We start from the raw sequence: 13,582 nt of genomic DNA, 5'->3' as shown, positions 1-13,582 counted from the left end.
GCGTTATTCCTTGGAGCGCCGGAGGACAAGGGGTAATCTTATAACGGTGCACAAAATCACAAGGATTAGATCAGGTCAGCCCCAACCTACCACATTGTCCAAAATGAAGTCGACCAAGTCAATGAGAACGAAGCTGTAACGGCCCGAGACCCCTCTGCTCAAACTGGCGTTTAATTACACAGGTTTTCTTTCTACAGTATAATCCCTGGCATCCAGTATCTATGGGGATTGGTAGGTGCCAGATAATTGTATTTTCCGGTTACTTGAGATTGTGCTCTGTGTGATTGGCGAACTAATGGTGAGTCACGTCAATCTTAAACTCAGTATTTTTTACCTATTTACCTTGCTCAACTTTCTGTGGGTTGGTTGAATTCCGGATAACTGAGGTTTTACTGTACTTTTGACAGTAGTCAGAATTTACAGCCTTGCTGATGGTTCATTGGTTCACCAACAGTGTTTGAGCAGAGACTGGAGCATTAAAACCAATAAAGGAACACTAACCCAAAAACGAAAATTGGCGGCACTGGCGGAGCCACTGCAACGGCAGCGCTGCCACTGGTGCAGACCCGCAGGGAGCGGAGATGTAGCGCTCTCGTGGGGTCCAGCCACCCAGTCGACTGCTGTCAGCTCCGCACCGGCTTTAAGGGAGCCGACGGTGGCTTTAGTTGAAATCCCACGACCGTGGGTCTGGGCCTAAGATGGCGGCGCCTATTAATTGTCAGCAGCCACAAGGGGCTGCAGATTCCGGGGAAGTGGAGGGCTGGAGCAGGGCACCAGCGCACCGTCTGAGAGGGAGAAGCAGAGGAGACGAGCCCATGCCCATTTCACTCTGCTACCATCGGAAGAAAAGGTACAGGAGCCTAAAGACAAGCACTCAACGGCACAAGGACAGCTTCTTCCCCACTGCCATCAGATTCTTGAATGATCAATGAACTGCTTCACTTTTTGTGTACTATTTTTGTAATTTTGTTTTATTAGTAATTGTTGTAAGGTGGTTATAATCTGAATCTTTGCTTTTTGATGCTGCCGCAAAGCACCAAATTTCATGACTTGTTCGTGACAATAAATCCTGGTTCTGATAAGTGCTCACAATACTCCAAGTGAGGTCTCGCCAGTGCCTTGTAAACCCTCAACATCCCATTCCTGCTCTTATATTCTATTCCTCTTTAAATGAATTCCAGCATTGCATTTACCTTTTTCACCACCCATGCGAGTTTACCTTCAGGCAATCCTGCACAAGGACTCCCAGGCCCCTTGGCATCTGGGGATTTTCAGTTAAAAAATAGTCCGCCCGTTTATTTTTCTGACAAGGTACATGAGCTTACACTTTCCGACATTATATTTCATTCGCCACTTCTCTGCCCATTCTCCAAGTCCTTTTGCAGCCTCCCCATTTCCTCAACACTACCTGCTCCTCCACCCACCTTTGTTCAACCTGCAATTTTAGATCAAAAGGAGTGAAGTTCATTGTGCAGGCCTTTGCAATGACAGTGGAGAAAAACTCCTAATTTGCAATCAATGCAATTGAACAGGTGTGGAATGTAAAAGAGAAAACCATTTTGCAAGAATGAGGATAAAAGTGAACAGAAAAACAAATCATTAGGAAGTCCAACATGGTTCTTGCTTGCTAGTTCCATCCACACCAGCCAACAGCAAAACACATTGGCTGCAAACACCAATGCCTGGGAGATGGCTAAAACAACTAACTGAACGTTGCAATTAAGGAAATGAGATCTAAGCCCTGGCATTTTCCTAGTCATTCACCTTTAAAATGTAGATTCGGAAATGCATGCATGCCAATAAAACGTACCTCCATTGCAACTGCAGCCACGTGCTGGTCATAGTGTTCCAGTTTATTGGGAAAAAACGTCATGTTATACGAGAGCCCCTCACACTGGTGTATTGTGATTGGTTCACAGGTGAAGAGGCTGTGACCCTGGCTCCAATGCACCAATGGCAGCAGGATGGACAGGCAGACAAGGATCTGCGATGAACTTGTCATTGTGGACAGGCAAGGAAGAGTGTCACTTGCAGAATCAAGCACTCCTTGATAACAGGACATAGCAGTTCTTTCCAAGCACTATTGATCATGAACTATGTTTTGTCTCAAAATAATGTTTCTGAAGTCTTGGAATTCCTCATGTTCATCTTCTTTTCAAAGAAGGAAAGCCTGGAAACAGAACATCTGGAGTTAGAATACTTAAAGGATTGTATCAGTGGACACCCCCCCCCCCCCCCCAGCCTGAGCTTGCCAATAGCAAACCACAAAAGTCTGCAGTCACCTTGGTTGAAATGAAAACACAAAGCATGAAAAACTCAGCAGGTCAAACAAAGGTAAAGATACATAACCAACGTTATCAATCACTGCACGAAGAAGGAAATAATTCACCCAGGAAACCAGAGACTTTTGGCCCAGATCTCAAGCACATGTGGACTGTATGGAGTAGGGCTTCAAACTGAACCCAGCTGCGTGGGAGCAGCACAGCACGGAAAGTATTCCTAGTCAATAAAACACTGGGCACAGGCACTGAATGGGCCCTTCAGCAAGAGGAACACTCTCCGGTTACCGGTCTTCTCACACTAAAACCAGTTCATATCGGCTTTTCACATTCAAAAGCATAAAAATGCGCAGGGAGCACTTCATGCATCTCTTCCCCTTTACCAGAGACTGGTGTCACTACAGGTGGAACAGACACGCTTCCTTCCCTGACACCACTTCCCTCCAGCTTCCCTTCCCTCTTTCCCCTCCCCTTCCCTCTTCCTCCTCGCCTTCCTTTTCCTCCACCCTCCTCCTCCTCCCCTCCACTTCCTTTTCCTCCACCCTCTCCCTCCTCCCCTTCCCCTCTTCACCTTTCCCCTTCTCCCCTCCTCCTCCTGCCCCCTCTCCCCTCCTTCTTCCCTCCCCTTCCCCTTTCCTCCCCTCCTCTTCCTCCTCCTTCCCCTTCCCTCCCTCTTCTTTCCTTCCCTCCCTTCCTACCCCATCTCCCATTCCTTCGCCATCCTCTATCCCCCAATTCCGCCAACTACCTCCCCTTCCCTCCTACTCTCCCCTTCCATCCCTCCCCACACCGCCTTCCCCTTCCTTTCTTCCATCCCCTCCTTCCTCCATATCTGCCCCACCACATCTCCACCTCGCATTCTCTCCATCCATGCTCCGACCTCTGTTCCCCCCCTCCCTCTTTTCCCTCCGCTCCCTCACCTTCTCCCGTTCCCCCTCGTCCCCCCTCCATCTCTCCCATTTCCCTCCTTCCCCGTTGCTCCGTCCTCCCTCAGTTCCTCCTCCCCCCCCGCCCGGCCCAACGCCGATCGGTTCCCATAGGCCGATCTGCGAACCTTCCCGCTGTTGCAGCGCCCGAGACCCGTCCCCGTGGAACCGAGTGGCTCTGACCGGGCTGGCGGGCCGGCGCTGGGCGCTTCCACCCAGGGCGAGTAGCACGGAATTCCCCCCCCCCGGGTCCCGGCGCTGCGCTCACCGCGTGTCTGGGCGGCTCTGCCTGCGGCTCTGCCTACGGCTCCCTCCGTCCGTCCGGCTGCTCGTGGCAACCGGACCGGCCCGACCCCGCCTCTGCTCGATCCCTGCGGCCTCGGTGATAAGAGGTGGGATGGGATTCTCCGACTCCTCCTCTTTTCCGATTCCCCCTCCCTCGTTTCCCTCCCCTCCCTCGTTTCCCTCCCCTCCCTCGTTTCCCTCCCCTCCCTCGTTTCCCTCCCCTCCCTCGTTTCCCTCCCCTCCCTCGTTTCCCTCCCCTCCCTCGTTTCCCTCCCCTCCCTCGTTTCCCTCCCCTCCCTCGTTTCCCTCCCCTCCCTCGTTTCCCTCCCCTCCCTCGTTTCCCTCCCCTCCCTCGTTTCCCTCCCCTCCCTCGTCTCCCCTGTCTCCCCTCCCCTCCCCTGTCTCCCCTCCCCTCCCTCCTCCTCACCCCCTCCCCTCCCTTGTCCCCACTCTCCACCCCCTCCCCTCCCTTGTCCCCCTCCCTTGTCCCCCTCCCTTGTCCCCCCTCCCTTGTCCCCCTCCCTTGTCCCCCCTCCCCACCCCTCCCCTCCCTTGTCCCCCCTCCCCACCCCTCCCCTCCCTTGTCCCCCCTCCCCACCCCTCCCCTCCCTTGTCCCCCCTCCCCACCCCTCCCCTCCCTTGTCCCCCCTCCCCACCCCTCCCCTCCCTTGTCCCCCCTCCCCACCCCCTCCCTTCCCTTGTCCCCCTCCCTACCCCCTCCCCTCCCTTGTCCCCCTCCCCACCCCTCCCCTCCCTTGTCCCCCTCCCCACCCCCTCCCCTCCCTTGTCCCCCTCCCCACCCCCTCCCCTCCCTTGTCCCCCTCCCCACCCCCTCCCCTCCCTTGTCCCCCTCCCCACCCCCTCCCCTCCCTTGTCCCCCTCCCCACCCCCTCCCCTCCCTTGTCCCCGCTCCTCCCCTCCCTTGTCCCTTCTACCCCCTCCCTTGTCCCCTCCCATCCCCTCCCTTGTCTCCTCTCCCCTCCCCTGTCCCTACCCCTGTCCTCTCCCCATCCCATCCCCTCTCCCCACCCCATCCCTACCCCCCACCCCTTCCCCCTCCCCTCCCCCCTCCCCCCTCCCCCCCCTCCCCCTCCCCCTCCCCCCCCTCCCTCCCCTTCCCTTCCTCCCCCCTCCCCTTCCTCCCCCTCCCCTTCCTCCCCCCTCCCCTTCCTCCCCCTCCCCTTCCTCCCCCCTCCCCTTCCTCCCCCCTCCCCTTCCTCCCCCCTCCCCTTCCTCCCCCCTCCCCTTCCCCCCCTCCCCTTCCCCCCCTCCCCTTCCCCCCCTCCCCTTCCCCCCTCCCCTTCCCCCCTCCCCATCCCTTTCCCCTCTTTCCTTTCCCCTCTCCCTATCCCCTTCCCCTCTCCCCTCCACCCACCCCTTCCCCTCTTCCCTCCCCATCCCCTTCCCCTCTCCCCTCCCCATCCCCTTCCCCTCTCCCCACCCAATCCTCTCCCCACCCGATCTCCTCCCTACCCGATCCCCTCCCATCTCCCCTATCCATCCTCTTCCCCTTTCCCTCCCCTCCCTTGTCCCCTCTCCCCACCCGATCCCCTCCCCATCCGATCCCCTCCCCACCCGATCCCTTCCCCCTCCCCTCTCTATTCCCTCTCTCCTCCCTTCCCTTCTCTCCCTCTCCCCTACCCCCTTCATCCCCCTTCCTCCTTTTCCTCTCCCCACTCCCAAACCCCCTCCATGACCTGTCCATCCCTGCTCTCTCCCTACCCTCCTCCTTTTCCTCTTTCCCCTCCTCTTCCTCCTCACACCCTTCCCTACATCCCGTGGAGAACTCCACTACAGGTATGCTCCCAATTCCCATTCCTTCCCACACCCTTCCCCAGATCCCATAGAGAACACTGCAGATTTCCATTCCAATTCCCATTCCCACCCCTCCCCTACATTCCCGTGGAGACACCACTGCAGGTGTGCTCCCAATACCCATTCCCATCCCTCCCAACTCCCTTCCCCATACCCTTCCCCTCATCCCGTAGAGAACACCACTACAAGTGTGCTCCCAGTTCCCATCCCTTCCCATACCCTTCACAACATCCAATGGAGAACACTACAGATGTGCTTCCAATTCCCATTCCCACCCCTTCCCTACATTCCCGTGGAGAACACAACTGCAGTCGTGCTCCCAATACCCAATCCCATCCCTCCCCATTCCCTTCCCTACACCCTTTCCCACATCTCATGAAGAACACCACCACAGCGTGCTCCCAACTCCCACACCTATCCAACCTGGGATTGAACATCCAGCCTACGTACTACACAGCACGTGGCCTTCAGCCTACAGAGTTGCATTGGGGAAATTATGTATATTTCACTCCCTGCAAACTCCTCAGCCTAAAGTTAACAAAAAACTGACCATTACACCTCAGTTCTTTCATATTTGTGACCAAGTACTGGGTACAGTGAGAAGGGTTCTCCTGTCAGCAGGCTAACACGTTATATCTAGCATTCATTCAGCATTCAGCCCTGTAAAGACCACAGTCTGTTGAAAGATAGGCCAATGTCCTTCTGGAATTTCTCACAGGGAGTTAATAGAGAAGAATCAGCTGTCTGGAAAGGGTATTCACCTCAAAGGTTTCTGTAGCAAGCTCAAATGTAGAAGAAATTGGAGGAAGTGTAGGCCATCCGGCCCATCAAGCTTATTCATCATTCAATAAGATCATGCCTGACTCATTTTCACACACCCACCTTTAACCCATAACCCATAATTTCCCTACTATGAAAAAATTATCTAACTCTCTTGGATATATTTAATGAGGCATCCTGTTCTGCTTCCTGAATATTAATGTGAACAAGATGAAGGAGATGATCGTGGGCCAGGAACGACCATCGTCCACTACATATCAACAACTCTGTCATGGAGAGAGTGGAGAACACCAAGTTCCTTGGAGTTCACTTAACATGTCCTCTCTTGTCAGGAAGGCACAACACTGACTGCACTTCCTGAGAAGACTGAAGCAGGCAAGGCCACTAGCCACCATCATGTCAGGTGCACTAGTGAGAAATGGATCAGAGGTCAATTCACAAGAGTGGCAAGAGGATCATCGAACTAAAGATAACAGCACTAAAACTGGCCCTTTGGCCCTTCTATTCTGTGCTGAACTATATTTCTGCCTTACTCCACAGACCTGCCCTCCATACCTTTCCCATCCAAGCACCTGTCCAAATTCTTTTTAAATGCTCAAATTGAGCACACATTTACCACTTCAGCTGGCAGCTTGTTCCACACTCTCACTGCTCTCTGGGTGAAGGTTCCCCCTCATATTCCCCTAAACATTTTCCCTTTCACCCTTAACCCATGTCCTCTGGTTTGTATCTCACCTACCCTCAGTGGAAAAAGCCAGTCTACATTTACTCTGTCCATACCCCTCATAATTTTAAACACCTCTATCAAATCTCCCCTCATTCTTCAACACTTCAAGGAATAAAATCCTAACCTGTTTAACCTTTCCCTGTAACACAGTTCCTGAGGTCCAGGCAACTTCTGAGTAAATCTTCTCTGTACTTTTTCAATCATTGATATTACTGTGTATATCCTTTCTTGGTTTGTCCTTCCAAAATGGAACACCTCACACTTGTCTGCATCTGCCATTTTGCAGCCCATGTTTCCACCTGATCCAGATCCCTTTGAAAGCTTTCCTCTCTATATATAATGTCTCCAATCTTAGTCTCATATGCAAACTTGCTCATCTAATTTGCCACATTATCATCCAGATTATTGATAAAGATAACAAACAATAATGGTCCCAGCACCGATCCCTGAGGCACACCACTAGTCACAGGCCTCCAGGCTGAGAAACATCATCCACCACTACTCTCTGGATTCTCCCATCCAGCCATTGTCAAATCCAATTCACTATCACACCATGAATACCTAGCACCTGATCAATTCTGACTAAGTTCCCATGTAGGACCTTGTCAAAGGCCTTACTAAAATCCAAGTAGACAGCATCCACAGCCTTTCCTTTGTCAACTTTCCTGGTAACCATGAAAAACTATCAGATTGGTTAAACATGACCTACCACACACAAAGCCATGTTGACTATTCTAAATCAGTCCCTGACTACCCAAATAAGGGTATATCTGATCTCTTAGAATACCTTCCACTAATTTACCAACTACTGACATTGGGCTCACTGGCCTATAATTTGCAAGGTTACTTTTGGAGCCTTTTTTAAACCACAGAATAACATGAGCTACCCTTCAATCCCCCAGCACCAAACCCATGGCTAAGGACATTTAAAATATTTCTGCCAGAACCCCTGCGATTTCTACACTAACCTCCTTCAAGGTCCAAAGGAATATCTTGTCAGGCCCTGGGAATTTATCCACCCTTATTTGCAAGCACCTCCTCCTCCTCTTTAATCTGTATAGCCAGTGACGGATTAACCATCAAGCTGAATATGCTGAAGCCTAGGGGCCCAGAAGGGAGGGGGCCCGTCACAACCACTGGTACCCCAATGTAACCACTTGTCAATATGGGCTTGCTTTAGTCCTGGGTCCACCCGTCAATCAAGGCTCATGGAAGCACTGCATTCACCTATCAATCAGCAGTGGGGACGGTCCCATCTATCAATTTGGGCTCCACCGGTTCCAATGCCACCTGTCAATCAATGTTCATGTTTATACACAGGTGTGCGAGTCTGACGTCTGCCTCCTGCACCAGAGCTCGGCTCTTGCAGCATCGCTCACGGGAAGGTTATTTTTAAAATAGATTCTCCCTTCCCCTGTGTCATTTTATATCGAGACCATTTGTTTACAACTGATTTTATTTATTCTTTTGTAACTAACAGACTTTTCAACTTATTCGGGGCTCGCAAACAGCTTCTGTCAGGTAAAGTTTTGTTTATTTTAACGAAGTTTTTCCTCCCCTTCTCCAACCAAATCCCAGCAGGTGGGAGCATCACGTCCAAAGGCTCATAAATGGAACAATTTCACTTTATTCAATGAAGGAGGGGGCAGGGGGGAAAGGTCAGTGGGGGTGGGGGGTGGGAGGGGAGAGGGCTCACTGAAGCTCAGCCACCACTGTGGTTAATCCACCACTGTGTATAGGTCCATGATCTCTCTGATGGTTTTCCTTACTTTCCACGACTGTGCCCATTTCCTGAGTGAATACTGATGAAAAAAAAAACATTTAAGATCTACCCCATCTCTTCTGGCTCCATACAAAGGGGACCAATTTTGTCCCTTACTATCCTTTGCTCTTAATATACCTGTAGAAACCCTTAAGATTTTTGTTCACCTTCTTTGCCATTTTTATACTCCTCCAGTACCTCGTTTTCTCCATGTTGCCTACTCCTGTTAAACACCTCGCTCTTCTGCCGAACCAGATCCCCAGTATCCCTCGAAAACCAATGTTCCCTGTGCCAAGTAAATTTGCCTTAAATCCTAACAGGAAAATACAAATCCTGTACTCTCAAAATGTCACCTTTGAAAGTCATCTACTTACCTCACACATCCTTGCCCAAAAACAACTTACCCCAATCCACGCATTCAAGATCCTTTCTCATTTCCTCAAAATTAGCCTTTCTCCAATTTAGAATCTCAACCCAAGGCCCAGACCGATCCTTCTCCATAATAACTTGAATCTAATGACACGATTACTAGACCCAAAATGTGTCCCTGCACATACGTCTGTCGTCTGTCCTGTCTTGTTCCCTAATAATACTGCACTCTCTCTATAAATTGATTTAGAAAACTTTCCTGAACACATTTGACAAACTCCAAGCCATCCAGTCCTTCTAAAGTTAAAATCTCCTACAATCACAACCTTGTATTACCTGCAGGTGTCTGCCATCTCCCTGCAGATTTGCTCCTCCAATTCTCACTGACTATTGGGTGGTCTAGAATACAACCCCATGAGTGTGGTCAAACCTTTCCCATTCCTCAACTCCACCCGTATAGCTTCCATAGAGGAGCCCTCTGGTCTGCCCTGCCTGAGCACAGCTGTGATATTTTCCCAATGCCACTCCTCCCCCTTTCACCCCCCCCCCCCAATCAATGGCACCTGAAGCAACATGAACCCTGGAACATTGAGCTGCCAGTCATGTTCCTCCTGCAACCAAATTTCACTGACGGCCACAATGTCATAATTCCAAATGACAATCCATGCACTCAGCTAGACTGCCTTTCCTACAATATTCCTTACATTGAAATAGATACACCTAAGGACCTTTCCACCACGTACAACCCGTTAACGTTACATGTCATTTTCACATCATCTTTTCCCTCCTCCACTCCTCTATCTGCTCTGGCACTCGGGTTCCCCTCCCCCTACAAATCTAGTTTAAACCCACTGGAGCAGCACTAGCAAACTTTCTGTGGTACACCACCGGGCTACTGCAGGGGACAACCTCTGTACCTGCAGGAGTGTAAAGGGACAGGACAACACCAGGCCAGCTGTCAATCAGTCAGCCTGAATGGATCAAGCCCCACCCGGTCGAGTGTCAATCACCCTCTGGGATATAAGCCTGCGCTGGCCTCCCGAGGCCTCACTCAGAGTTGCTGCAGCCACAGCCAGCCTGGCTCTGTGGAAGTCTTTGTGGATTAAAGCCTGTTGTACAGTCTTTATCTTTGTGTTTCTGAATCTTTGATTCTGGCTAACAGTGCACCACACCTTCCCACAAGGATATTGATCCATAGATTCCCCCCCACCTCTCCAGTTCAGAATCAGACCATCCCATCAGAACAGCTCCGACCCTCCCTGGGAGAGAGCCCAATGATCCCGAAACCTGAACCCCTCCCTTCTGAACCATGTCTGTAGCCACATGCTAAGCTGATTATCCTCCTACTTCTAACCCCACTAGTACGTGGCATGGGCAGCGATCCTGACATCACTACCCCGGAGGGTCCTGTCCTTCAATCTAGTGCGTAACTCCCTGAACTCTCCTTGCAGAACCTCCTCACCTTTCCTATCCATCATTGGTCCCTACATGAACCACAATATCTGACGGCTCACTCTCTCTCCTGAGAATGGTGTGAACTTGATCAGAGATATCTCGGACCCTGGCACCAGGAAAGCAACGTACCACCTGGGATATTCGATCTCTACCACAGAACTTCTTATCTGTCCCCCTAACTATGGAATCAAGATTCAAGATTCAATTTATTATCATAGTAATAAAACAGTATCGTATTACATGAAATTCCTTTTTCCTGCTGCAAGGCTGACAGATTCGTCACTGGCAGGAATTGTCTTAGCAATTAACTTTGCAGTCAGAGAGAGAGCAGCAGAAGAGAGACCTGTCCCGTTTCCCCCCCCCCCACCCCCCGAGTCAGCGAGTGTCCATAGATTTACCTCCAGCACTCCCATGGCCACACAGAGTCCAGTCAAAACCATTGACAACCTGAGCTCCAGATCCAAACCTCCGACACAGTCAGGGACCCTTCAGTGCCCTTGACACCACCCCGCATCCTAGTTCTGATACCAAGTGACCCTCCAGCCAGTTTGAGCCAGTCTCCAGCATTCTGCAGCCCAGTGCGAGTCCCCCAACAATGGTCTCCACCAGCTCACAGCCCAGCGCAAGTTTCCCGACAGTGGTCTCCAGCAGCCCACAACTTCCACGGGCTCCTCACCTCAAGTCTCCAGCAGCCCACTGAATGCACTGGTCCTTCAGCTGCAGAGACCCCTCACTGGTTCGCCGTCATGGTCACCGTCCCTGCGGGTCGTCTCCTCCGCTTCTCCCTCTCAGATGGGGGTGATCTACCTATCCTCTGGAGCCCTGCTCCAGTCCTCCCCTAGAGTTTCCAGCTCCTTTTGGCCTGCTGATGATTAACAGGCACCGCCAACTTGGCCACAGACCTGCGGTCGTGGGATTTCAACTAAAATCTGCTCTACAGGTCACCTCTTCTCCCTTCCCTCTTAGCCATATGATCAGGCTCCGTGACAGAGACCTGATCGCCGTGACTTGCCCTTGGTAGGTCATCCCCCAACAAATTCCAAAATGGTACACTTGTTATGGAGGGGAACGGCCACAGGGGTGCCCTGTACTGCCTGTCTGTTCCCTTTCCCTCTCCTGACTGTCACCCATCTACTCTTCTCCTGCCTCCTTGGAGTGATAGTGTCCCTGTATCTCCTGTCCATCATCCCCTCTGCCTCCCAAATGATTCAGAGTTCATCCCACTCCAGATCCAATTACTTGTCAGAAGCAGATGAAGTCGTAAGGGATCCTGCTGATGACCCACATTCTGCAGGAGGAGCATTCCTTTGCCTTGGCTGGCATTCCCCCTCCTAAGACTGGGGGAAAAATATGTAGGATAACTATAAACCTGCACCTACCTGCTGTATCTTTTTGTTGCTGGAATCGGGTGGCCTTTACTTACTTCAACTTCTCCTCCACTGAAGCCCCTCCTATCTGAAGCCTTGATTCAAGGCCTTACCATTATGACCTTCCATTGTTGACCACTCCGCCACACAGTCCTTCACTTTTACAGTGATGCTTGGGTCATCTGACTTCGATTGCCCAATCAGTTTCTTCATACTGAGTCTGATTTTAAAAAAATCTGGCTGCCACTGCTTGGGTCTCAATTTCCCAATCACTGGAATTTCTCTCCCCCCACCCTCCCCCACCCCCCATCGACGTGATCTACTGGGATCGTCTGTAGAGGTGTGCAAAATCATTGAGGATCCCTTCTACCCTGCACACAGCATCTTCCAGCCACTCCCGTTGGGGAAGAGATACAGGAGTATCAAAGCCAGCACCACCAGGCTGAGGAACAGCTTCTTCCCACGGGCAGTGAGAATGCTGAACGACCAAAGGACCTGCTCACACTAACCATCCGAGACTCTCACATGTATAACCCCATATTTATTTATTTATTTGTATCTATGAATACTTGTTCTGCATATGTAATGTTTGTCTGTATGCCTTGTGAGTCTATGTGCTTTCCACTGAGGCCTGGGGAACACTGTTCCGTCGGGTTGTACTAATGCAATAGGATGATAATGAACTTGACTCCTTGGGCAGAGAATTCCACAGATTAACCACTCTCTGGGAAAAGCAGTTCCTCCTCATCTCCATCTATGCCAATCTACTCCCCCAAATCTTGAAGCTACGTCGCCTAGTTTTTGTCTCGCCAACTAGTGGAAACAACTTTCCTGAATATCTCTTTTGTAATTGTATGTGTTTTATATATCAGCTAATACCTATAACTGCATAGATATTATCAACGTAGAGTTTTGGGTGAAGATCAAACAGCTGCCTTGACAACTTGATGCTGCCACCTGTGGGCTTTGTGGGAAGGGTGCACGGCCAGTCTTTGAGGGGTTAGTTCTTCAGCTCTCCAACACTTGTATTGGACAAAGAGGAAGCATGAGTGGTATTGATGCATTGTCAGAAGAATGCATTGGTTTGAAGGCACAGGCTGATTTCTTGTATACATTCCGAATAAAATACAGCATATATTTTTTTTAAATCTGAGCTCAAACATGCATTCTGCCTTGGAAAGACTTGTGCAGCAAACAGATAGGGGCTTTTCAGGTACCATTCATCTTCTGCAGGTGAATGGAAGCATGATTTCCTGGCACTTCACAGGGCACTGTTGTCCAGCTTGGACATCCGTTCTTTCACCAACCTTAGCCAATGTCTACCACAGTTCCAAGAGACCAACGAGGCCAGATGATCAGGCAACAGTCTGAAGCTAGAACAAACACTTGAAGGGTCAACAGGTGAAACACAGCAGTGTTTCCTGACGGAGACCACTAAACAGGTACCACACAGGAGCAGTGGAAATAAGGTGGTATCTAGGTTCCTTCTCTAATCATATTGTACAGTGCTGTAGAAATTGCAAACTGGAATGCATGTAATTTACAATGGACCTCTAGAAAGTGCAGGCCAGGAATTTTCCAGGAACAATGTTGTAAGTCATACAGCATTACCAGATGATGCAGTAAAGTAGCATTTACATTGTGGTAAACCACTGTTAGACTATGATTGGTGGCTGCCGGCTGGACATGCCTCCTGAGACCATTCCTACCCATAGTCCTTTTCATGCTCCCCATCCCACTGGGCCTCGATCAGTCAATGAGGTTGATGCTGTTCTAGCACTTAATAAAAGCCTGATAGTTTCACCACTTCCATCTTC

At 50.7% G+C, this 13,582-nt stretch overlaps 1 protein-coding gene across 3 annotated transcripts in view; it reads right to left on the bottom strand.

Annotated features, from left to right (window-relative positions):
• The window catches only part of LOC138755055 (frizzled-6-like), a 74,470-nt gene extending 62,623 nt beyond the window's left edge, over nucleotides 1-11,847 (bottom strand). The window contains exons 1-2 of one of the 3 annotated variants that reach the window (XM_069920246.1): nucleotides 11,778-11,847; nucleotides 1,811-2,170 (exon numbers count right to left, since the gene is read on the bottom strand). In XM_069920246.1, the coding sequence (XP_069776347.1) occupies nucleotides 1,811-2,062 (252 nt within the window). In that variant the 5' untranslated portion in view covers nucleotides 2,063-2,170; nucleotides 11,778-11,847. Of the gene's footprint in view, nucleotides 1-1,810; nucleotides 2,171-3,333; nucleotides 3,429-3,473; nucleotides 3,657-11,777 lie in introns of those variants that run through there. The other 2 variants (XM_069920245.1, XM_069920247.1) reach the window with 2 other exon arrangements.
• Nucleotides 11,848-13,582: the final 1,735 nt, after the last annotated feature.

The sequence above is a fragment of the Narcine bancroftii genome, chromosome 2 (assembly GCF_036971445.1).
Source record: "Narcine bancroftii isolate sNarBan1 chromosome 2, sNarBan1.hap1, whole genome shotgun sequence".
In the NCBI taxonomy this organism is placed as follows: domain Eukaryota; kingdom Metazoa; phylum Chordata; class Chondrichthyes; order Torpediniformes; family Narcinidae; genus Narcine; species Narcine bancroftii.
This window is presented reverse-complemented; position numbering and strand designations above follow the sequence as displayed.